This window comes from Hydra vulgaris, chromosome 12 (genome assembly GCF_038396675.1).
Source record: "Hydra vulgaris chromosome 12, alternate assembly HydraT2T_AEP".
NCBI classification, from domain to species: Eukaryota; Metazoa; Cnidaria; class Hydrozoa; order Anthoathecata; family Hydridae; genus Hydra; species Hydra vulgaris.
In genome coordinates this window covers 48,864,748-48,892,730 of record NC_088931.1, presented here as the reverse complement: position 1 = coordinate 48,892,730, position 27,983 = coordinate 48,864,748, and the positions used below count along the sequence as shown (strand labels likewise).

General features: G+C 26.1%; 1 protein-coding gene across 3 annotated transcripts; it reads left to right on the top strand.

Moving 5' to 3' along the window:
- Positions 1–27,671, top strand: LOC100209716 (V-type proton ATPase subunit E). Of its 3 annotated transcripts, none has more exons than XM_065813546.1 (10): positions 1–138; positions 5,223–5,282; positions 5,370–5,435; positions 8,478–8,587; positions 8,716–8,782; positions 9,002–9,091; positions 9,218–9,286; positions 9,724–9,818; positions 27,313–27,400; positions 27,501–27,671. In XM_065813546.1, the coding sequence occupies exons 2-10, from the start codon at positions 5,250–5,252 to the stop codon at positions 27,561–27,563; spliced, it is 681 nt and encodes a 226-aa protein (XP_065669618.1). In that variant the 5' UTR covers positions 1–138; positions 5,223–5,249; the 3' UTR covers positions 27,564–27,671. The 3 variants fall into 3 exon arrangements, with proteins under 3 accessions (XP_065669618.1, XP_065669619.1, XP_065669620.1); XM_065813547.1 differs by having other exon boundaries at positions 67–138; positions 5,209–5,282; XM_065813548.1 differs by lacking the exon at positions 1–138 and adding an exon at positions 1,696–1,740.
- The last annotated feature ends 312 nt before the right edge of the window (positions 27,672–27,983 follow it).

Genomic DNA, 27,983 nt, shown 5'->3' with positions numbered 1-27,983 from the left:
TCTTAAAACACTGTCGATTTTTATGTATCTAAATTTGTAGATAAACTTTTTTTTTCTCAGTTAAAACCCCCGTTATATAATTTTAAATACTGTTTGTTTTGTATTTTATAGGGAAGGACAGAATAAATATCTGCACAGGTACGCTTTTTAAATTAAACTTTTGATTAATTACATATATGTATGTATGTATGTATGTATGTATGTATGTATGTATGTATGTATGTATGTATGTATATATATATATATATATATATATATATATATATATATATATATATATATATATATAAATTATGTTAGTGTATTTTACAAATAGAGTGCTCAATGTTCTTAAAGAACAGAGCAATAATAAATTAAGTTCAAGTTGAAGAAAAAAGTTAGATAAGTGTTTTTTACTAATTTATATATATATATATATATATATATATATATATATATATATATATATATATATATATATATATATATATATATATATATATAAATTATGTTAGTGTATTTTACAAATAGAGCGCTCAATGTTCTTAAAGAACAGAGCAATAATAAATTAAGTTCAAGTTGAAGAAAAAAGTTAGATAATTGTTTTTTACTAATATATATATATATATATATATATATATATATATATATATATATATATATATATATATATATATATATATATATATATATATATATATATATATATACACACATATACCTTCTACAGTCTGTTTCACCTTCTGATAGTTTGTCAGAAAGAATGTTTGAAAAACAGAAAAAAGACATAAAAATAATAGAAAATAGACATTACCTACAGAAGGTGAAACAGACCACAGAAGAAATTTAATTAAGCGTGTTTACTAATTTGTTATTGCTCTGTTCTTTAAGAACATAGAGCACTCTATTTTTATAATACACTGACTTATCTAACACACAGACACAGACACAGACACACACACACACACACACACACACACACACACACACACACACACACACACACACAGATATATATATATATATATACATATATATATATATATATATATATATATATATATATATATATATATATATATATATATATATATATATATATATATATATGTATATATATATGTATATATATATATATATATATATATATATATATAGAGAGAGAGAGAGAGAGAGAGAGAGAGAGAGAGAGAGAGAGAGAGAGTTATTTTAGTTTGTATATATATATATATATATATATATATATAAACAGAAACTAAAATAATTCTATTTTCGTGCTCTAATATCATAATTATTATGATTAATACTATAGCTATTGTTATTATAAATATACCAATAATCATTATAAATAGTTATTATTATCACTTATTATTATTATTTTTTTAATATGAATTTTTATACCCTTCTCCGTTAAAGTTAAACCCAATCATTAACTTTAATTTTAATGAACTTAAGTATATTTTTTTAATCAAAATTAAATCATATATATTTAAATCTAAATTAAATTATACATTTTTTTATTATCAGAAATATAATTTTAGTTAAAACTATGTTTAATGTAACATTAGTAATTGTTTTAGTTACAATTTCTTTTTGTATTATACAGTTTGAATTTTTTAAATATTTAAAAAAAAATGTTTTGATAATTAGAAATATATATTTTTTAATTATCAAAATTTAATTAGATGTTATAAAACTTCCTTTTTCAATTAGGATAAAAATATGCGCCCGAAAGTAATTTTAAACTATTAACATTAGCTGGTAATTTAAATATTTGTTATTTTCGTTTCCATTTAGAAAATGATTTTATTTGAAATTATTCCTTTAAAAGGAATATGAATTTGTTTATATACCAAGATAAAAGATGCCGGTCGAATTCCTATAGGCTTTAAATTTACCAATTGTGGTAAAAAATGGCTCTTAATTGACTTTTTGTTTTTAAAAATGACAAAATCAAATACACTTTTAATCATTAAATTTAGTTGAGGATTTAAATAATTAAATTTTATTGCTTTTTAAAAAGCCATAAAAATGCAACTTAATAGATTGGAATGTTTTTGTTTTCTTTTAATAAAAATAAAAACATTCTGAATGATTTTGTTTTTTATTTTTTCACTGCTTACATACATCAACTGACAAATAGGTAGAACATACAAGAAGTGCTGCTACATCAAGGATTGGGTTTGGACAGGCATTTATCAATTAAAATTTTTTTTTCGTTTTTGAATTTTTTTCGTCTTCAAATTTTTTTTTTTAAATAAAAGATAAAGTTTACATTTTATGTAAACTTTATGTTTTGTTTCAAAAAAATGTCTCTTTCTTTTTTCTATGGCAAATATATATTTTTTTGGCCAAAGTAACCCTACATTCGGCAATATTTCTGCCAAATTTTGCTAGCACATGGGGGGGGGGGGTACTGCTGCCCTAATTATATATATGCCCATATATATATATATATATATATATATATATATATATATATATATATATATATATATATATATATATATATATATATATATATATATATATAGTATATATATATATATATATATATATATATATATATATATATATATATATATATATATATATATATATATATATATATATATATATATACAGGGCCTGTTCTAGGAAAATAGAATGTATATATATATATATATATATATATATATATATATATATATATATATATATATATATATATTTATATATAGTGATGGCCAGTGACAATACACTTTGGTGGGGCCAGGAAATATTAGCCAAACAAAATTGCAATGACTTGCTGTTAGATGTTTTGGTGTTTGTTAGGACGCTAGCGTTTTTTGAATAGTTGAGAGAGTTAAGCGCTAGCATACTTTCAAAATAAAGTATTTAATGGCATTGAATCTTTTAAACCTATGAAAAAACCAGCTAAAACTGATTGAAAACTGCCCTAATAGTTCATAAGTGTCTTAACTCTTTTTAAAGTAATAAAACACCGTTAAGCATCAGCTGTAGACACAGGCGCGACCAAAACAATCTCTATCAATTTTGATACTTCAGAAAATGTTTCAACCAGGTTTTTTTCATGCATAATTCAGATAGGGTATTAATTGTGCTGATATCACTAAAAACAGCATTTTCATCAAAACGGTTAATTCCGACACCAACTTAACTTCACTTAGTAATGGTTAGTTGTTTTAATATTTTATATGATTCTGAGGAAAAGGTTGTCTATTAAAATTGAAATTTTTCGGATCCCTATGATGAGAAGCGTTTAGCCAACAAACTGTAAATTTTGTTCATGTTAATTTATCTTAATAATGAACCTAAATTATTGTAATAAGATAACTTTAAAATATATTATAACTATGACTTTGGCATGATTTAAAAGCAAACTTTATCAACAGTAGTTTATTCAAGAAGGGCTCTTAATCTTAATTACCAATCAATAAAATAATAAAGAATGTAACATTACATATACATTGAACTCTCTGGTAGGTTTACATAAAGTTTTCTGAGAATGGTGAGAGGGTCAATAAAAACAAAAAAGATAGTTTTACAACATTAAAAAATTTTTAAACATGTTTTTTAAATAACTTTTTCATAATACAACACATATTTTACTTAATTAAATCCATAATTCTTAAATACAACATTTAAAATGTCAGTCAAATAATAGTAAACTTCACAAGATTATTTGCATTGTCAAAGATGCTTTATTGATTTCATGTAATTAAAAATAAAAACTTGACATCTGTTTGTAAGCATACATAACAGTACTTAAATGTTTATATAGTTTTAGTTATTTGGCTTCAGCTTTAACCCAAAAAAAAAAAAAAAACATTTCAATAAAATATTCTGATTATTTTATTTCTATGGTAATGGTAAATGTCAAACATTTTAAAATAATCTAAACTTTGTATATTTTTTTAATTTGTGCCTTTTTGGAAGTATCAATTATTGAAGGTGTATTATGAAATGTAACAGTATCCCCAGTGGTACAGTTTTTGTGATTGAAAAAAAAATTTTCTTCATACCTTCTGTTGTTTTGGCTGTTTGTACCTTTGTTGTATCAAACTAATAGTAATATTGACTAATTTTAAAATGTTACTTGAAAACCCAGTTGCATTTTTTTGCTGATAAAAAATTATTTAAAACCGGTGATTGATGCTTATGATCATGATTGAAATTGGCTTTGGTTCAGCATCAATCTAATTGGCAACTTAAAAGGTAGAATAACTTAACTGCCACCAATCAATGTAAACAATTTTCAATGGCTGATTCATTATGCCGCAGAATATATAATACATAAGCTATTTTGAAAAAATATTTGTACTAAGCTTTCTTGTGTCACCATATATAAACTACCTAAACATTGCCATACACTTGTGATACATTTGTTCGATTAATACACAAATCAAGATTCTCATTAATATGGCTGAGCCACATCAAAAATTATATTACTACAAACAAATTAAATAGGGCCAGTAAAAATTGGCCCAGCCAATATTGGTGATGAATTAAAACAATGCTACAATACTTTAGATAAGTTGCAAATAAACATATCACTTATAAAATAAAATAATTTAAAATTAGAACTAACTTAGAACTATTTATTTTTATAAAACCTGTCTGCAAATAGTTTAGGCTAATAGTTGCATATTTACATATATATAAATACATATTTACATTAACAAATACTTTATTTTAAATAAATCTAGGTGGGGCGGGGTCCCTATGGCCCCTATTGACGAGCCGCCATTGTATGTATATGTATATATATATATATATATATATATATATATATATATATATTAGTAAAAACACTTATCTAATTTTTGATTTCTTCTACACTGTGTTTCACCATCAGCAGGTTCATCAGGAAGAATGTCTCTTTCTCTCTCTCTCTCTCTCTCTCTCTCTCTCTCTCTCTCTCTCTCTCTATATATATATATATATATATATATATATATATATATATATATATATATATATATATATATATATATAAATATATATATATATATATATATATATATATATATATATATATATATATATATATATATATATATATATATATATATATATGTAAAATAATCACACAATATATATTTTTTTCTTCAATGGCCAGTTTCTGAGACTGGCCGTTGAAGAAATAGTTAGAATAGTTAGTATATACATATATGTGTGTGTATATGTATGCTTGATATATTGCTCAATCTTATTTATTACATCTAGTGATATTATTATAGCTAATAGTTCATTTGAAGCGGTTCATAATGGGTTTGAATGATGAAGAAGTTAAAAAACAAGTAAGTCTAAAATAATCATAGTTTCAAAACTTTTTATTTCTTTTTGAAAACTAGCTTTTACCAACTACTTTTTTGCTTTGTTTATAGATTGATCATATGATGGCCTTTATCCATCAAGAGGCAAAAGAGAAAGCAGAAGAAATTGATGCTAAGGTTGGTATTAAACTAATACTTTATTGAGATATTAAATTTTATTTTATATGCTATGTAGCCTGTAGTAAATGTATTTATATTATGTTACTATGTGTTATGTGGTCACCTATAAATGGTAACATAGTATATTCAGGGCTTGACAATTTTTTTTTATTGACAAACATTGACATTTGTCTTAATATTTATTGGCAAACGTCTATATTCTTCTCTGTTTGAAATTTACCACTAGCATTTTTAGGCTGGTGTGTGCGATTCTAAAATTTAATTTTTATTTGCTATTTTAAATGAAATAAAAACGCAAAAATGAGCGTTTTAATTAAGTTCTAGATAAAATAATTAAAGTAATATTTAAACTCTGAATAAAATAATTATAATAAGAACAGCAAAACACACATTTTATTTTAAATAAAAAATAAAAAATAAAAATGAAAAATGTTTTTTTTTACTCTAAAATAAAAATAAAAAAATGAACTTTTTTTTAAAATAATTAAAATAATTAAAATAAAAAAAGGCATATTAAACATTTTATTTTAATTCTAAATGAAATAAAAACAGCAAGACGAATATTTTATTTATAAATAAAATAATAAAAATAAAAATTGCAAAATAAATGTTTTACTTTAATTCTAAATAAAACAATTAAAATAAAAAAGCAAAATGTTTTATTGTGTAAGGGGGCATCCATAAAGCATGCAAGTAGTGAGTCTTTTGATTTAAGAGCTTATCCCCCTTGTACCCAAGTGTATTCTTTCAACGACCTCTCTCCCCCCTCTGTGTAAGTATAAATTATTTATTACAAAATCAACCCCCTCTCCAACACATTAATTTTTCAAAACGTTAAAAACAAAAAAACTTTTAGTTATATTAAAAATATAAAAAATTTTTATTAAAAGTTTGTTTTTCAATATTCATTTTTAAAACAAATTGATTTAATTTTAAAGAATGAAAAATTTAATAGAAGAAAAAAAAGTATTTGTCTCAGTTAAACATTATTAATGCTCATACTTTTATTGCAGCAATAAGATAAACATCCTTGTTCAAACAAAGAAGATTGCATCTAAATCAAGTGAAAATTTTTTAATTAAAAACAAATTTGTTAGCAGTCTTCACCAACAAGTTACACTTGTTATTGAAGACTGCTAACAAAATGTTTCAGCTGGTTTCCATATCTTTAAAACATAAAATAATGTAGTGTAAAATAAGTTTTCAATAACAAACTTAAAAACAAAATTGGGAAAATGCTGTGTTTGTTATCTGGGAACTTCAAGTTCGTTTTTTTATACTATACATTCCCCAATTTGCCAAGCCCTGATATTCATATTATGTTATCATGTGTTAGGTGATCTAACCAGTAATTAAATATGGTTTAAAATTTTAAATTTAGTTCTGAAGGAATGTAAAATAGTTAGGAAAATGTAGAATGTAAAATTTAGTTTCAAAGGAATTTAAAATAGTTTTGCAATATTCATTAAAGAAATTATTTTCTTATCTTCTGCTAACTAATTCATTACATAATACATGAGTCTCTTCATCGAAGATTAAAAACTTCTCCCTTTTTTTCTTAAAAAAAAAAGGGAGGGAGAATTTTTCATAAATGAATTTAAATTTTTTTTATTTATTTTTAATTCAATGTCATGTAAAGTTCTTTTGATATAATTTATTCATGAACATTATGTTTACAAATATCTCATTGGTAACTAAAGTCTATCTATAAACTGTTTTTTATTTTTTATTAAAGATATTAATAAAAAATATGTAAAAAATAATGTTTTAAGAAATAAATTATAAGGAAATAATCTTTTTCAAATACCAAATTTAGATTTACCAGTAATTTTTGTTATATTAATTAAAATGGTTTACAAAGTGGTACTTTGAAATACGCTATGGACGCAATTTTACTTTTAACAATGTAAATATCAAAGCTATTTTAAAGTTACTTTTATTAGTGTTAAGCATTTTTGTTATGCAATAAAATCTCGTAGCAAGACAGATGGAAAATCAAAAAACATATTTGCAAAGTAATTTTGTGAGATGACAATGCAACTGCACACAAAGCAAAACCAGCTCAATACAATCGAAGCACTTGGCTGGGAGCTGCTGTATTCATCACCTGCTGTATTCATCAGACTTGGCTATATTGACTACCATTTGTTTTCATAGTACATTGAAGTTTTAAATAGTAATTTGAAGTAGTACAATTGTACAATGAAGAAAAATTTTAATATTTTTGTATCAGTATTCTGTATTAGTCAATACTGTGAATGATAACATCAACTTCTTACAAAGTTTTGAGAAACTTATACTAACAACTGTTGAAGAACTTAAGATGATCCATCACACCAGATGTACTAAGTTCCAACTTGAGATGATGGTCCATCACACTAGATCTACTAATATTTAAAACATTATTTAGAAATACATTATGACAACTTTAATTTAAATATTTTGACAGATTGAGATATTTATATAAATAGATTGGGATTAATATATATATTATTTTTTTCAAATCTAAAATAAATCAATACATATCTATATATTAGTTTATATATATTAGTATATATATAGTTTAGATAAAGTTAATGAAGAAAGTTATATTTATTTTCAATATTTTTAATTAAAAAAAAGCTATAATATAATATATAAAATTAAAATAAAGCCCAAAATTACGAAAAAAACAAACATTTTTTTTGAAAAAAAGCTGGTTTTTTGAGCCCTGATTAGTATGCAATCAAAAAAAAAATTGGCACAAGACATTTTGAGATTAAGGTGTGGATTTTGGCAAAATCCCTCCTCTCAAAAATCTCAAAAAGCCTGCCCCTCATTCCTAATCACTAATTTGTGGATCAAAATTGTGTCTAACTTTTATTGTTGCCCAAAATAATTTTTCTAGATTATCCCCTGGATGATAGTACACCAAGCCCTAATTTATTAATTTCATAGAAAATAATTGCATCAGGTTTTCAATCATGTTTATAAAAATATTTCATAATAATTTTATTTTGAGTTGTTAAACAAAAGGTAATGACTATAATGTTTTAACAGGCCGAAGAAGAATTTAATATTGAAAAAGGGCGTCTTGTGCAGCAAGAAAGGCTCAAAATTATGGCTCTCTATGAAAAAAAAGAAAAACAAATTGATTTGCAAAGAAAAATGTAAGGTTTTGTTATATTACTTTTATACAAACAATACAAACATATGACTTAGGAATAATTTATTTATAACTTTTTTTGTAGTTTTAAAAATTTATTATGTTAATTTTCATTAACAATTTTTTATTAAGCGATCGCTCCAATTATCTTAATGTAGCTCGTCTGCGTTTGCTAGAAACACAAAATCAATATATTCAGGTATTTCTTTTCTTTTCTTTCAATTACTGATGCTTATCTCATAATTGTTGGTAATAATTATTGTCAAAAAAAAAGGAAACAAATTTAGATTTATTTTTTCTAAAAACTATAAATAGGCTGAATTTTCACCTAAACTTCATACTCTTATGAAATTTAGTTCTGTTTAATTTATGTTATATTTAATCATAACAGTTTGTTTCATTTTTTTTTTTAATTTAGGAAATCCTTGAAGATGCTCGTAGTCAACTTGGTAAAGTTACTAAAGATAAGAATCATTACCAAAAAGTTCTTACTGGTCTTTTGACTCAAGTAGATTTTTATTTCATTTTTTAATTGTTTTAGAAAGTTCGAAATCTAAGAAGAATAGAAATGTTTTTAACAAGCAATTAATCAAAAAGCTTAAAAACTATTCAGTTATAAAGTTGATCTTTTTAGTCTTTGTTTCAACTTTTGGAGCCAGTTGCCCAAATCAGATGCAGAGAGGCTGATGTTGAGCTCATCAAGGTGTATTTTTTAGAATTGAACAAACTTTTTTACTAATGTTCAAATGAACAAATGTCCAAACTTTTAATATATTGTGACATGCACAATTGTCAAGTTTTTTTTTGTTGTAACATGCAATTCTCAAGATTGACAGTTTTTATGATAACGTTGCTTAAGAAATAACACATCCACACTAAGTACTAATAAACTCTTTCTGTTGGTTTAACATGTAAATTTAAAGAATATAAACATACATTTAAACATGTTTAAAGGAATAACTTTTTGAATTGTTATGTGTGAAATTAGCAAAGATTTTCATCTCTCTGAAAAGTTTCTTGTCACTAAGGCTGTGTTGTTTTTTTAAGTGATATATTTAATTCTTTTCTATTATATGTATAAAATATTAAATGTTTAAGTGATAATATATTAAATATTTTTCTATTAAATCTATAAAATAGGCTGCCAAAGAAGAGAGTTTGAAAGCATACTATGAAAACACCAAGAAAAGTTGTGAATTATCAATTGACATGCAACATTTTTTGAGTCCTGAATGGTGAGATTTAAATAAACATTTATTGTTATCATTTTTAAGTTTATTTTTTTGTGTGATTTTCAATTCAATTTAAATATTATCATCATTTATTTTTTTCAAAAAATTAGGACAAAATATCACCAGATGCTATTATCCAGTCAGATATTAAAAAGATGTTATCCGGGACACCCCAACATATAGTTGGGGTGTCCCGGATAACATCTTTTTAATATCTGACTGGATAAAATGATGTTTTAAATTATTGCAAATATGAAGAGAAGTTTCCACTTCTTTAAGTGCTAAAACAAGTTAGCACTTAATTTACTAGCGTCACCTGCATCCTCTGTTTTAGATTTCTTTCCATTTTCAAATGATATTAGCATGAAATATCCGGTATATAAAAAACCCAATAAAGTTATTATCTGGCCAAATATTGAATACCAAATGATACTCCTATCCGGCTGGATAGCTTATCTGGGACACCCCTACTTATATGTGTGCATGTAACACAATATAAAAGCAAAAAAAAAAATTAAATTATTTTCTGCAATGCTAAGAAATATTTTTTTTTTTGCTGTGTTTTTTTTCATATTTATGATATTTAAAAAAGGTCTTTAAAAGCTTTTATTTTGCTAACATTTTGCATCTTTTAAGTCGACCCTTTTTCCATCTAACTCAAAATAATATAAAACAAGCTAAATAATGTCTAAGCAAAGCTACTGGGGTAAAAGATTTTGCTTGATTTCTTATTTAGGTTGTTTTTGTCATAATTTATGGGATGATTTTTCTCATTTTATGCTTCCTAAAGTCTACATTACATACCTACTATACATTTATTAATACATTTGTATTTTTTTGTGTTGTGTTGTTTTTTTACACATAATTGTACACATTATACCACTGGTTTTTTACACATTTTCTTTCTGACTTTTCACATATTTTGTTCCTTGTTATATATTTTTTTAATTTCCAGTTCAATTTCCGTTTTGTCTATTGTTTTGTTAAGCATTTTATTCTGGTAATTTATTTATAAAAAAAAAAGTTATTGTGTAAAAAGTTACACATTTGTTCTGATATTTTGTGTAATTCCTTATATTTTATATAATTTCTGATATATCTGCATGTATTGCTGCCTTACAGTTTTTTTTAAAAAAAGATAAGTTAATTCCGATTTGAAACTCCCCTATCAAGGACTTTTGGTTGAGTAAAGCCACATATGGCACTTGGTTGAGTAAAGGTCAGAGATAGGATTTTAAAAGATATTTAAAATTCTAATGTAAACTGCATTCATATATTGTTTTAGAGGCTTTCTAGGCAAATACTTTAGGGATTGGGGGAAAGTTTCTGTTGACCAGAAATTTTTATTGTGGTGCACCCTTTTTTTATCTAAATGATGAATATGAAGATGTAAAACTGTTTGTTTCTTGTCTATGGGGCGGCAGCCCAGATGATTAATATAAATAAATGATTTAACATAAATTTCTAAAACAAGTATAAGGTTTACTTTTTGCTGGAAGGCTCTAAGTAAAAGTTTTAGTTAATTTCAAAAATGCTGAAATACAATTTTGACCCTCTTTATATTAAAAATGCACAACCAATCAAGCATTTTTTGGATAAGTAAAAATATCGATGTCATTTATCGTGTTGTGAGACAAAGTAAAGACATGTTATCAATAATGCTTGGTTTTCCTTGCAGATTCCAATTCAGGCAATCATCTTAATTCATTTGTGCTGGTAATCTTTACGTTGGTATTTTCTTTTATTTTTATGGCAGTTGATGCCAAGTAATCTATATTTGCAAGCAGCCTAGTTTTGGAAAACTCTAATATGAAGTCCGAATATGATTTTAAGGCAGTTAATGTTTTTTCATTCATTTTTCTGGTAACATGACCAATTCTTCTAATTGTTATAACCAGAACCATTATTAGCATGCTGGAAATATTAATAATTCTAGAATATGTCAGATGGTTTGTCGAGGAATTTTTAAGTGATTTACAATTTTTTATAAGCTTGATACGCTAAAGTTTTTTCTTTAAAGTTTGCAACTTTTTTACGAAGTTGTAAAGAATAGAACTATTTATTTTGTTAATACGATAAAGTGTTAATTGTTAAAGGGATCCCCAAGTGCCAAGACAAGTTGTGTTCATATCATAGATAAACATTAGAAAATAAGTTAAAAGTTAAATAAACTTTCCAAAATAAATTATTGAATGAGATATTAACAAAAAACTTTTTAATTTTGAACACCATTTTGTTTCTGGCGAAGGAAACTTCCGGCTCTTTGACTATTTTTATTTTTAAAATCAGGTCTGATTCGCTTATATTTGATGTCAATACAAAAAGTTTATTTCAAAAAACTTAAATCAAGTTAAATTGCAGGGGTTTCTCCTTTGGCGGGTAAACGAAAATATAATGTTTGTTTAACCGCCAAAGTTTTTAATATAATGTTTATATACAGAGCCGACGACTATAGAAGACTTTTTTAAAAATTGTCAATTCTCCCCCCCCCCCCTTCCACTTCAAACCATGTTGTCGGCACTGGGTGCGGATTCACAACACTTTCGTAAGTCCAAAATTTGCGTAAAGTTTGCGTAAGTTTTGCTTAAGTTCAAAGTTACGCTAAGTGGTATTCACAAACCTTGCGTAAACAAAAACTTACGAAATTCCTAAGTTTTTACGTAAGTTATTACTTACGCAAAAAGTCTAAAAAACGGTATTCACAACATTTTCCTAAAAAGTGCTCAGCAAACTTTACGCAAGAAAAGTTACGTCTGCTATTTTCTGACTTGAGTTTGGCGTAACTTTGAATCATCTACAAATATTTAAAAAAGGCGTTTTTATTATTATAAAAGATTTCAGATTTTGTTTGTTATTGCCAATAAAATATAATTTTATCTTAATTTTATACTGCTATACATTAAGTTATTTATTTAAATAATACAACTATAGTTTTTTTTTAACAACAACAACAATAGTAGTATATTTACCAAAAATTTAGATGTACTACATAAACTTGTTTTATAAAACTTGTTTTCACCTTAAATTTAAGATTAAAAAAATATACACACAATCTATATAATCGATGGTTCACTCTCTTATAGCCTAGCTAAAACAAGGAGAGCGACGATAGTACGGATATATATTAGATAGCTTTGTAGTATACCAATAACTTATTAAATAAGTTAACTTAATAACTAGTTATTGTCATACATCAAAACTATATGATGTATCCATACTATATTAACTTATGGTTGTATCTATACTATACTATCTATACTATATTATACAAAAATATATACAATAATATTATTGAAGTATTTACTTTAACTTGCATAACTAGCAAAAAGAGAGAGAGAGAGAGAGAGTCTCTCTCTCTCTCACTTTATAAATTTAAAAAAAATATTTTCTCTCTCTTTGTGAGAGAGAAAATATTTGTGCTAATATAGATACAATATTCACAAAAATATGTAATCAATTCATTAGTTTTTAAAATATCTGTTTTTTTTTATTTATAAATGAGAATAAGACTATCAAAATACAATAATGCAAAAATTATCTCTGAGTAATGAGGCTATTGAAGTAAAAAAGTATTATAACCTAAATATTAAACTTACTTTAAATAATGATACTATGTTTTTCAATAATTTCAATTATTCAAAGGTATTAAAGGTATAACAATATTAAGATTATTTTGAATAATAATGCTTTGTTTTTATTTATTTCAATTATCAGGAGATTTTATTAATATCTATGGATAATTTAAATTATTAAAAAAAGAGCATTGTTTTTTAAAGCCTAATTTCTTGGTAAATAATATTGTTATTTGCAAATGACAAACATATTCTGTAATAGTTTAAATTGTTTTGGTAGATCTTTTTTATTTTTGTATATCTAAATGAAATCTCATTGTTATAGTTTGTTATTGCAAAGAGCAGAAATTCCATAAAAAGTTCCTTGATCCACCATTTAGTCCAAATGGAGTGATAGTGCTTTTCACAATTCAGTAGAGTTATTATCTGTTGCTGTTGAAAATAGCATTACAACTCTTGAGATGACAGCATATTGCTCACACTGGTTGTAGCTATTAGATTGTACTGTATTTGATGTCTTGAAAACCTACTACAAGACTTGTTGTTGTGATTTAATCAATACTTACTGTGTCAAAGAGTCAAACTTTTTTATACTGCATGTACCTGATTCACAAAATTAACTTTACGCTATCCATCAAATATAAAAATCATGTTTTTATTCGTGCAAATATGGTACCATAAATTCTCAATCTGAAATATCACTGAAAAAAAAATTACAAAAAACAAGTGGGTTTTAATTCAAACTCAACTTTTATTAATTATACAATTAAAACATTTTCCATAACATATTATGAAAAATACAATGTATTTTTCATAGTATGTTATGGAAAAGTTGTTGAACTTTTGCTTATGTTTTCAAAATGTTCCTTATATTTCTGACAATAGAAATTTTGTTTATAAATAGTTACAAATATACTAGAATGCAATTAAATGTATTTCTTGAATTTATTGAAGCAATTTCATTATTTGAAATGAAACTGTCATTCCCTATTGCAAATAAAGGTGTTTTTGATTCAAGTTAATTATATGATAAAACAAGACCACTAAAAAGAAATTTTAACAATTATCATGATGTTTTCTTATACCTTAGGGTATGAGAAGTAAGAATGAAAACAAGAAGTTAAAAAAAAAAACACTTTAGTTTAACACTTCCATTATTTTATGAATGTGAAATTTTATGCTAAACTAAAGTATTTTGTTTTAACTTCCTGAAGCAATGCAAGACAAGTTGCATGATCTGATCAGGTGTGAACCCAGACCTTATTTGGTACTATAGGACTGGTATGGGCACCAAAATAATGCTTCAAAATAATAATTTCATTTTGTTTTTCTTTTTCTTTTTATACTAAAAATAGAAAAAAAAGTTCTTTCAAATGCTAGTTTTCTGTATATTTTAGCTAGTTTATTTAGCCAGTTATGTTTACAAATAAGGTTTGCTGTAGGTTTGGAGTTAGGGTTAAATAAAACTAATGGGCATTCACTGATGGCATCATACAGGAAGCCGAATAATTATCTTGCATAAGCCCAGGATAATACAATTTATATTACCCATTTGGATTTGAATAAATATGCCCGAATTATTTCTTAATGAGTGCTTGTAATGTTTATATTTGAAGTAATAGATGTGTAGCACTTTTTTAATAATCGATATCTTATTTAAAAAACCAAGCGACTCCTATTTGTTCCATTTTTAATCCAATTATTAATTATTTTGATTATTTTGCTAATATATACTCAAAATAGATTGAAAGAATGTTTATGCTATATATGCTATTACTTTTATAAGTAATTGCGCGTATATACTATATGGGGCTATTCAAGTACAACGAAACACTTTTTTGCTGTTTTTAGACTCTCTTTTTTGTATATGTAACATTTTAAACAATCTCTCCCCGCCCTATTTGTGACGTGACATTATTTTTAAACAAATATATCTTTGAGTTTGTACTTTTATGCTAAAGGTTTACTATTCCGCTGTGATTAGAATTTAAATTTTAAAAATTTTGTCAACGCTGTGGCTAAACACCCCCTCTCCCATGTGATATTTGGTGACACTTTCAAACACCTCCGTCTCATATAAGAATGTCACGTATTATTTGAATAGCCCCTATATGGTTTTGCTACATTTTTAAATATAGCAACAACAACAACAAAATAATAATTGTAAGTAAATTTAAGCCCTGTCTTTAAAAAAAAATATTTACTGTTTGGTCACATTGCCCTGTGTGTCTTAATAAAAAAAATGAGTAATACTAACTAATTCCTTTATACAAACAGTTATAAAATATTTGCCTTAAATTTTGGGTAAGTTTTTGCCTAAGTTTTGCGTAACTCATGCGCAACCTTAACTTTACGCAAATGCTGCGAAAAAGTTGTGAATACCAAACAGTTACGCAAAAAATATTTTGCGTAAGTTTTTCGTAACTTTTGCTCAGCTACGCAAGAGTTACGCAAAACTTGTGAATCCGCACCCTGATATATATCTGAAAAATATTTATTAGATCATTTTAAAAACGATTTCTTGAATTAGGAAATAAGTTATCATAAACATAAGTTAAAAATATATATAAGATCATTTTTAAAACAGTTTCCTCAATTTATTTAAAAAATAAAGATTTTTAAATCTTTCAAAATTTATGTTGTTTCAAAATTTTTGTTGTTTGTTTGTTTTTAACGTTTTTTGGTTTTTCTGGTGTTTTTTTAGCAATTTTTTAGTTTTTTTGTGCATAAAATTTGGAATAGTTTTCTTTTATTCTAGTAAATTTTTAGCATACAATCATTAAAAGCACAATTACATGTATAAACACCAATTTAACTAATATTTTTAATAAAAAGTTAGTTATAAGTTATATATATTTTAATAAACAAGTTAGTTATAAATCTAGACATACTGTATGAATGTATGGAAATGTTTATTTCTTGTGTTGTACTTCCTAACAACTGTGATACTCTCATTTTATATAGAAACTATTCTTATCCTATAAGAAAGTTCAGTTTCGATAATGTAAATATATCAGTATATAATACCATGCCAATTTAGTATCAGACTTCAAGTGCTCAAAAAAATAAGCAATCTATTAATATTACTTATTTATTTGAGCATTTGTATAATGTGCAGTAATTTAGTCTTACATTGTTTGTTTGTTATATTTGTCAAAAAGTATATATCACTAGTAGGCCCTTATAAAAAAATCCCTATACTGTACTTGATTTCAAGGAAAATTTAAAAATTTTGAATCATTATTTACTGAGTTTCCCAAACCGCCTTCATCTGATGATTCATAATTTATTTACTCATAATTTATTTTTTATCTGCATTTCTTTTACATCTAGACATTTTCATATATCGCTAAATCATTTGCAAAATTTTTCAACGTGCTTTGTTGTTCAGGATCAATTTTTATACATATGGTATGGTAAAAGAAAAAATTTTTTCCATTTTGCTAATTTGGTGTAAAGGTTTGAATAAATGGGCAGCTAAGGTTTTATTTTTACCTTCTGTTTGGAGAGTTTAATCATAATTGATTACCAACAAAAGCAATAAGAAATCACTCAATAATTTAAAGATATCCTTTTTCTCTCTCTATATATAATTATGTATAGATATTATGGTGCCTTGAAACCCCCTTTAGATAGAAAATCACAACAAAGTGTTTTTAATGTGTTGTGGTTATCTTTTGTGTTAATCCTTTTTAATTTTATTCCAGAAAAACTACAGTTTTTTATTAAACATAAAATGCATGAATTTATATATATATTTATACATATATATATGTATTAGTATAAATGTGTATATATGTACATATATATATGTGTATATATATATTTATACATATATATGTATTAGTATAAATATGTATATACATATATATATACAACCCGTAGATGTTGTCCGAAAGTTTTTTCTATATTTTGTTGACAAAAAGTAAAAATTAAAATGCAAGACCGGAATTATTTTTTTTTATTAATTGATAGACTGCCTGCCCCAACCAAACCCTCAGTCGATGTAGCAAAACTCCCTTGCGGGTCAGGCTAAAAGATAGTAGATGTAGCAGCACTCCCTTGCGGGTCAGGCTATTTGTCAGTTGATGTAGCAGCGCTCCCTTGCGAGTCAGGCTATTTGTCAGTCGATGTAGCAGCACTCCCTTGCGAGTCAGGCCATAAGATAGTCGATGTAGCAACACTCCGCGCATGATTTACAGTAAAAAAAAAATAAAAAAAAAAACATTTTATTAAAAAAAATAAAAATAAAAACATTGTTTATATTGTTAAAAACATTCAGAATGTTTTTAAAAACATTCTGGTCAATTAAATTTGCGTTTTTGTGGTTTTTTTAAAAAACGATTAGTTTGTAATTAAATTAATGGTTTTTACTTTCGTCCAACACGCAAATGTTGGACGAAACTCAAAAGTAATTAAAAGTGACGTATGTGTTGGCGTAAGAATCACTTTTTTCCTTCCGCTCTTCCCAAAGACAACAAACTATATATATATATATATATATATATATATATATATATATATATATATATATATATATATATATATATATATATATATATATATATATATATATATATTAGGGTGGTTCAAAAAACAACTTTTTTTTAAATAGTCTGTTGCACTAAACTAAGTGTGTTCTATATGATACAAAAACACTAGGTTTAAAATTTTTTTGAATAAAAAATATTTTTTGGGGTGCCTTAAAACCTATAAACATTTGACAGGTCCCTAACATTTTGAAAAAAAAAGTTTTTCTAAAGTATGTCAACTTGGTACTCAAAAGAAGCGAAATTATATAAAAACTTCAAAAATAATAATCATTTTACATAAAAATATTTTTTTCAGATATAATTGCCTAAAAACTATTGTTTTTAGGATAAAAATAAAAAATATTTATGTAAATTTTGTGTAAAATATTTTTTATTCAAAAAAATTTTAAACCTAGTGCTTTTGTATTATATAGAACACATTTAGTTAAGTGTAGTAGACTAAAACTTGTTTTTTGAACCACCATATATATATATATATATATATATATATATATATATATATATATATATATATATATATATATATATAGATAGATAGATAGATAGATAGATAGATAGATAGATAGATAGATAGATAGATAGATAGATAGATAGATAGATAGATGGATAGATAGATAGATAGATAGATTGTTGCATTTGGGAGTACTGAAGGAAAAAAATGATTCTTATGCCAACAAATACGTCACTTTTAATTACTTTTGACTTTCGTCCAACATTTGCGTGTTGTCAAAAAGTTAAAACCATTTATTTAATTACAAATTAATTGTTTTTTAAAAAACCCGCAAAAATGCAAATTTAATTGACCAGAATGTTTTTAAAAACATTCTGAATGTTTTTAAAACATTCTTAATGTTTTTAATAATATAAACATTGTTTTTGTTTTTATTTTTTTTAATAAAATGTTTTTTTATTTATTTTTTTTTACTGTAAATCATGCACAAAGTGTTGCTACATCGACTATCTTATAGCCTGACTCGCAACAAAGTGCTGCTACATCGACTGACAAATAGCCTGACTCGCAACAGAGTGTTGCTACATTGACTATCTTATAGCCTGACTCGCAAGGGAGTGCTGCTACATCGACTGAGGGTTTGGTTGGAGCAGACAGTCTATCAAGTAACAAAAAAAAAATTCCGGTCTTACATTTTAATTTTTACTTTTTGTCAACAAAATATGGAAAAACTTTCTGACAACCAGTTAGGGGTTATATATATATATATATATATATATATATATATATATATATATATATATATATATATATATATATATATATATATATCTGTGTGTGTGTGTGTGTGTGTGTGTGTGTGTGTGTGTGTGTGTGTGTGTGTGTGTGTGTGTGTGTTACAGTCCAATAATCAAACAATCTAATTTTTTGTATAACTTTTTTTTTTTTTAATATAACTTTAGACAATTAAAACATAATTTTTTGCAATAAAGTATAAACTTAAACTTTATTAACCAGAATAATAATTTTTTGTAATGTTTTCTCATCCTCACTAGTCAACACCCTTAGCATCATATATTTGGTCTATCGCTATGGTGATTTTTCTTGAGGTGGCATTCTGCTGCTGTTCAGACGCACTCCTATTCACGTCGATCTTGAATCTGATCTCACTTCTGTAACAGATTGGGGTTCACAGTGGCTTACAAATTTTAACTTCAACAAAACTCAGTTATTTACTGCAAAAAACTATCGTGATACTATTGGCATTCCTATATTAATGAATGACAACCTTTTCACTGATTCCTCTTTTTTACATCTTGGATTATCATTTACTACTAACCTTGTAAACTCTTATACAGCTATTCATGAAAGTTTAAATGATTGCAGAATTTTTATCAAGTTTGTTTGGTTTTTGTTTAATAAAAAAAAACTGTAAAATGATATCGAATTAATTTTTTTATTTATTAAAGATAAAGTAATTAGCTTTAAAATAAATATGAACAAATTATAAAAATTTTAATATTTAGTTAGAAAAAAACAATTACAAAAAATTGTATAGGAAAAATAAGAAGCACAAAAGTTTAAACGAATTGCAAGATTCGAACAAAAAATGAAAAAAATAAAGCAAAATTAATATTTAAAGTAGCCTCCTTTGTTTTTATAGCAAAGATAAACTCGTTTATGCATTGATTCAACTAATTTCATGCACATCACGCGAGGTACCTTCAGCCAGTACTCATTCAAAAGTTGCTTCAAATGCTGAGTTGATTGAATTTCATCATATGTCAGTTGGTTGACGATCCAAGATCAAAGGGCATCACATTGAACCTTTTTTTTTTTTTAATATTCTTTGATTGAGTGAGCTGAAGCCCCATCTTGTTGAAAGATGAATTGCTTGCTTGTGCCATACAAGTGTCTGATTGATGGAACTAAACACGTTTCCAATGCGTTCTTGTAGGTGTATTGATTAATTTGGCCTTCGTACAGCTCACAGAAGCCTATACCTTTGTGAGAAAAACATCCCCAGATGCCAACAGAACCCCCACCGCCTTGTCAATGATGTTACAAAAAACTAACAGTATGCTGCATGTTGGAGACGTCCTTGGTAAGTTCCCAGGTTTTGATGGTTTTTCGAACGCAATATTCAGAAACATGAAGTATTTTGCCTATTTGAACATTTGTGTGATTTTTTTTTTAGCAATTTTAATTAGCAAATAATTGATCCTAAATAAAATCATTGTGACACCTCTTAATTTGTATCACCTGGTTTTTAATGAAATTTCTGAGTAAACAGTGATGTGTCGAAACATCATGTATATGTTTTTTTAATTCTATTAGCAAATAACCTATTTACCAAATCGGAAAAAAAATTATTTTGATATCTATTTCCGTTAGATTTTTATTCAAGAAAAACTAAATTCTGTAATCGTTTAAACTTTTGTGATTAGCTGTATACAATAGATTGCTAAATTAGCATTCACTAAGGTTGCTTCTCTTTATAGTGCTTGCCATTTTCTTCACCTGATTTTATTCTCTACTTCTACAAGTTTCTTAGTCGTCCCTGTATAAAATACTTTTGTCATATTTGGTCTTGTTCTTTTAATGATGCTCTTTCTCTTCTGACAAGGTCCAAAAATACATTGTAAATGTAGTTGGACCCACTTGATCTGCTGAGCTTGAGCCTTTTTCCGATTGTCATAAAGTTGCATCTCTTTCTTGTTTCTAAAAATACTATCATGGTCGCTGCTCAAAGCAGTTATCATCTCTAGTTAAATCAACTAAGACTCATTCTAGCTTGATTTTTCATTCAGCTAAGTCTCGTTCGTTTACTGTATCTGTCCCTGCATGCTCTAAAAACTTTAATTTGTCCAGTTTTTTTTCTGTATTTCAACCCTTTGAAACTCTCTCCCATCTTCATGTTTTCCTGCCTCATACAACCTACAGCTCTATAAGTCTTCTGTCAACCGTTTTCTTGCTCTATAACTCTTTTTTTTAATAGTGGTTGCTTGCAGCTTTGTTGGAAGTGAATCAGCATATATATATATATATATATATATATATATATATATATATATATATATATATATATATATATATATATATATATATATATATGTATATATATATATATATATATGTATATATATATATATATATATATATATATATATATATATATATATATATATATATATATATATATATATATATATATATATATATACATATATATATATATATCAAACATTAAATGTAATTAAATATAATAAATCTAAATAAAAAATGTTTGTGTCAATACATAACACCAAAATCAATTAAGTTAAAATTGTGTAAGATTAAGTTATGTAAGAAGTTTTAGGACTCATGTTAACTAACCATGTTAACTTTTAAACATACCAAAATAAAACGAATTTCAGTAAATATCAGCATTAGTTGCCTTTAATGGCAATATCTTAACTCATATTTAAATATGAGTTAAGATATTGCCATTAAAGTTAAATTTAGTAGCTTAAATGATGAATTTTTAAATATTTCCCAAAAAAACAGACCCCTGCATTTTATATCCAAAAAAGCAACCAAAAAAAAATAAAAAAATAACAACCAAAAAACGCATTACATATTTACCTGTAGCTGCAAACCTTTAACTTACAAATTTTATGCTGATGATTGCTGTGCACATAAGTATTGAAACAAACTTTTTCAAAATTTGGAATCAAAACAACTTTTACAGCTAATCCTAATCTGACGTCAATTCTCTGCTCTCGTAACTGATCAAAATTGCAAAAAAAAAAATTCTGGTGTTTATTTTGTTCTGTGTAAATGCTGATCAAAATATATAGGCGAGACAGGCAGTTAGATAAAAACTAGAATGAAACAGCACCAGTATTTAATATTCTGTAGAAAATGGACTGACTCAACATCGCAAAACTTGCAAAGATAATATCGATTGGGATAATGTAAGGTTGCTAAAATCAGAAAATAATTTTTATAAATAAGCTATTCAGGAATCTGTAGAAGTTTAAGATTTTAATTCAATATTTAAGTGTCAATATTTTGACACTTAAATATTGGGTATGAATAGAGATGCTGAAAGGTATGTCAAAACTAGTCAATAGCAAGATGCGTTTGTGCATATGAAAATAAACTAATCTAGTTTTTAAAAAATAAGAAACCTGCATAGCGCAACAAACTCAAAATTAAGCTGAAAATTAGTTTATCTTGGCAGTATAATGACTACTAATGTCTCAGATTGAAAAATGGGTCTGACAATTAAAAGTTGAAATATATCTGTATAAGTATTTGAAACGATTTTTAACAGAATAAAATAATACGTATTTCCTCAACCTGATATTTTATGTTTATATTTATTTTATTGTTTTTCAGAAATTTATTTGAAAAAAAAAATTGGGGTTAATTATGAAATAATTACTTCCATTTTTTATTCCATTTTTTAAGCCAGATAATTTTAACAGGTGATTAAAAGAATTGAAAAAATAATTCGACTTCATAAAGAGGAAATCATGTTACCAACAGCTTTATCAAAGTATAAGTTAAAACAGTTTTATAATTTTGATGAATTTGGCTTGTTTTATTGGCTCCAACCAAATGAAACCTTACCTCTTAAAAATTGCCAATGTGTCAGTGGTAAACACACTTATCTATGTTTAATAGGGTTTGCAGCCACAAATGTAGGGTAGGAAAAATTGCCTTTTCTTTTCAAATCTTTGTCATTAGCAAAGGTCAATTGCCCAGATACTTTAATTTAAACCACTTGCCCTGCCTTTTTTGCAGCAAAGAAAACTACATGATATTTAATGACAACAGATTTATTCATAAAGTTTTTACCAAATAAACTTCATTTAAAGAAAAATTACCTTAACTCAAACTTATATTTCATAATTTATATTTCATATTTTATATGTTCAAATTAGCAAGACTTTGCTTAAGTCAAGCATTTGTTAACTATTTAACTTGATTTCTAAGATTCATTCCTTAGATAAAAGCAACCTAATTTGATTTATGATACAATTTCAAAATGTAAATTATTTGAAACTTTCTGTTTTGAGATCATTCTTTTAGAGTATGATTGTTCAAGAATAAAAATAAAAAATTCACATATTTAAATTTAAGTTGTTTTGAATTTAATTATGTGAAAAAAAGTATCAACCCAAAATCATGTTTTAGGCAAAAAAAAACAATAGTTTCCAATCATCTAAATCTATTTCTGCATCAGAAAATACAAACTGTTATTGGTTAAGTTTACTGAAAAACTAAACAAAGTTTGCTAAATTCAATAGGTAACTTTTAACATAAATTCTATATTTAAAAATAAACTTTAAATAATCTTAGAACAAAAAGTATTTCATTAATACTACAAATGCAGAGGTCTGTGGCAATTATCCTGATGGGATACCCTAAGAATAGTCCTTTTGGTATAACAAAAAAGGATACTTTGACAAAAAAAGACCCTGGTGTACACCCAGAGTGGAACTTTTTATGGGATACCAGTCTCAAATGAAAACTGGGGGTCTTCTTGTGTTCATACTGTACTGTAAGGCACCTATCTATCTTATTATCAAATAATTACTGTAAACCACCCATTGCACAAAATCAGTCATAGACTCATACACATAGACTTTGTTTAAATGAATAGAGGCTACCTGCTAACTGTTTTATAAAACAAATAATTCTACCCCACATCAGATACCTTTCATAAGATTACAATCATATGACGTGCAGTCACTCTAGTTATCTATGCAAACTATGAAACACATTTTTGTACATCCTACCTTTATCTGTAAGTGTACAATTTCCATATGGTTCTAGATTACTAATGCTACTTGTCAAGAAATAAATATGCAAGATATTGTTACTGTATTGTTGTCATTATATTTGAATATTGCAGATTATTTAGTTATAACAGATTATTTAGTTGTAACAGATTATTTAGTTATAACAGATTATTTAGTTATAACAGTTCATATATTTTATATGCCTAATATGACTTTTCTATGACTTAATGGTCTTTATATCTATTCTATATGACTTTACATATATTTTATGACTCTATATGAATCCACATCTAGCTTATGTTATACCAGTTTAAATGACTTTCAACTAATCTTGAACTTACAACTCATACTAATAACACATGATAATACAGTATGCATACACACAAACTTTACATTGAATATTAACATCGCACACACAGCTATAAGCAACTGAAGCAGTTCAACCCTCACTGACCCAAATTATACTGAAATAAATCACTATAGATACTGTCACTCATGTCAAAAAACCACTTACAATTGTATGCAAGTTAAACTGAACTCCACCAAGTTTCCTGTGATCTTGGTGTCAATACAGAAGTCTGAAGCAATTATCCTGATGGGATACCCTGAGATAAGTCCTTTTAGGATAACACAAAGGGATAATTTAACTAAAAGGATACCCTGGTGTACATCCAGAGTGGAACCTCTTGTTAGGATACCAGTCTCGGATGAAAGCTCGGGGTCTTCTTGTGTTCATACTGTACCATAAGGCACAAATCCATAGCATTTGTGATATGTCGTCACAAACGACGTATCACAAATGGTATGGATTTGACGACGTAGCGGATGCCACGTCGTCACAAACAACGTGGCATCCGCTCACAAAACGAGTAATTCTGCTCAAGGACTGACACTCTTGTGCATCAGATTTACGCTCTGCACTAACAACTTTTTTATAGCACAACAATTAATTACACTGACTTTTCCTTGACTATTGTTTATTAATTCTGTTTATATTTACTACGTTCAACTATAATTAATTTTTAATATTTCATAATGCAAAATCCTTTGTCTTAAAATGGATGCTTGCTGTTGTAGTCAGTCAAGTTATTCATTAGTTTCTTGAAGTATTCTTTTTCATTTTCTTGCCTACTCTTTTTTATATTCTCTTTGGCTACCACTGTAATGTTTTTGTTGATAACATGTGAATGTTTGCTAAGAAATTTTGAACACAACAATTATTTTTATTCTCTTTGGCTACCACTGTAATGTTTTTGTTGATAACATCTGAATGTTTGCTAAGAAATTTTGAACACAACAATTATTTTTATTCTCTTTGGCTACCACTGTAATGTTTTTGTTGATAACATGTGAATGTTTGCTAAGAAATTTTGAACACAACAATTATTTTTATTCTCTTTGGCTACCACTGTAATGTTTTTGTTGATAACATGTGAATGTTTGCTAAGAAATTTTGAACACAACAATTATTTTTATTCTCTTTAGCAACCACCATAATGTTTTTGTTGATAACATGTGAGTGTTTGTTAAGAAGTTTTGAACACAACAATTATTTTTATTCTCTTTTGGCAACCACCATGTTTTTGTTGATAACATGTGAGTGTTGGCTAAGAAATTTTGAACACAACAATTATTTTTATTCTCTTAAGCAACCATCATACTGTTTTGTTGATAACATTTGATTGTTTGCTAAGAAATTTTAAGCAAGGCAATTTTTTTAATTTTCTTCGGCAACCACAATAATGTTTTTTTAATACCATGTGAGTGTTTGCTAAGAAGTTTTGAACAAGGCAATTATTGAAATTATCAGAGCAGTCATTAATGGATATTTAACACAAAATGTTTGAAAAATATGATGCTGAGATTGAGGTCTACAAAATGGTTTCTCTTGCTTATTAAGATTAAGTATAAGCTGTTTCCAGCTGTTTTTCCCAATAATTTCATGCAAATGAGTGTTCTTGAACATATTATCTCTGACCTCAGGTTTCTTTATTTCAAAGTAAGATATGTTTTTAAGAAATGTGGCTAATATTTTATCTTTTTCCTCTTTTTGTTATAAAGAATGACACTTCAGAAACTATGGTATGAAAAAATAACATGATGAGGTACAATTTTGTTGACATCTCTCTCCTTCATTGTCATTAACTTCAATTTTAGTAAATTAGTTTAAAGCATAAATAATATAAGTATATTTGCATAAATCTAGATTCGTGACAAGAAGGGGGTTGAGGAAGGAAGAAATTTAATTGCATCAAACTCTATCAAATTGTCTGTTTTGACCTTAGGAAAGTTATAACAAATAATGGCATTTCATAGGTATTCCTTAGGTGTAGCAATTAAATCTAATGCGACTATCTTATTTATTTTTAACATCAATTAGATCTAATATTTTTTAAACTTTGCAAACAGATCTTTTTTGGTGCCTCAGTTTTTTTGCTAGTGTTTGCATAAAATGACATTAATAAAAGTTATGTATGCCTGTGTTGTATGAATGTTGTGCCTTTGTTGTATGAATGTTGAATCAGCACAAACGTTCATACAAATTCATTTTCAAATTCTTTCATTACATTTTTTATTTGTTTTGCCTAATCGTTGCTTTTAAATAAATTTGTCAGGAAGACTCTTAAAAGAGTATCACTACTATTCAAGTACTGTTACACTTTCAATATTCTTTCTATTTTAACAATAATATTGCATAAGATTATATGTATTGAACAAGATTATATTTATTGCACAATTTGCTAATGAAGTAAATGACGAATTTTTACCTCAGTAAAACATCTTGATGGTCTAAAATCTTTTTTTATGGGTTCCTGATCTTGACATAACAATGTTTTATAAATTATGTCCTATATGCATCAGAGTTAAAGAAATAATAACTCTGGACCCCTCGCACCGAATTAAATTTTACAACTATTTCAGTTGAAGCTTTTTTTAATTAATCCTTTTATTAATCAATCCTTTTATTGTTCGGTATAAACACCTCATCAGACACCAATCATTTACATCTCGTGTAAATTATCTAAATTATATAAAGTTATTTTTTATCCTAAAATCTTAAAGGTAAAAGCTATTATAAATACTTATATACTTTTCATAAAACACTGTTCAATTTCCTTTGTAATTTAGTGCTGGTGGGCTGGAGCTACTTGCCAAAGAAGGCCGTATTAAGGTCACAAACACTTTAGAGAGTCGCCTAGAACTTTTGAGCAGACAGGTTCGTCAGGTTTTGTTTTATAAATCGTGTTAAGCAATTGTATTTGAAAAAAAAAAAATTTTGTATTTAAAATATTTAGCCACTTTCTTGTTTTGTTTAGATGCTGCCGGAAATTCGTGAAACGCTTTTTGGAAAGAGTTTAACACGAAAGTTTTTTGATTAAAATAATTTTTAATACTTTGTTGACAACTAAAGCGAGTATTTTAAAAATATTTCGTAATTTATTCAAATAATTTGTCTCTTCAAATACACAAAATTAAATGCAGTTAAACTATTATTTTTTTTGTTTTTTCAAAGTTGAATTCATTTTTGCGCACAGTGTCGCGCAACAAAAAAAGTTGCGCGACACTGTGCGGTTGGCTAATTATCATAGTTCAAAAGTACAAAACATTCAATTTTGTCAATTTTTAATAGGAGTTATTTCTAACGGCGAAGTGTTGCACACGATTTTTCTTTTAGGGTTTGTAAATATCCTAGGTATTGAGTCTAAAAGTGCAAAGAAAGTTATGTGATACCTAAGGCCTATTTATATATCAAAGATTAAAATTGAAGAAAAAAAGTTATATACTTACAAAATGATCCA

What these genes read in the sequence shown, in the direction of transcription:
- LOC100209716 (XM_065813546.1), top strand. Translation starts at nt 5,250, where the DNA reads ATGGGTTTGAATGATGAAGAAGTTAAAAAACAA. An exon ending in CAGAAGAAATTGATGCTAAG is followed by an intron (nt 5,436 to 8,477) that starts GTTGGTATTAAA and finishes ATGTTTTAACAG; the next exon opens with GCCGAAGAAGAATTTAATAT. An exon ending in TTACTGGTCTTTTGACTCAA is followed by an intron (nt 9,092 to 9,217) that starts GTAGATTTTTAT and finishes TGATCTTTTTAG; the next exon opens with TCTTTGTTTCAACTTTTGGA.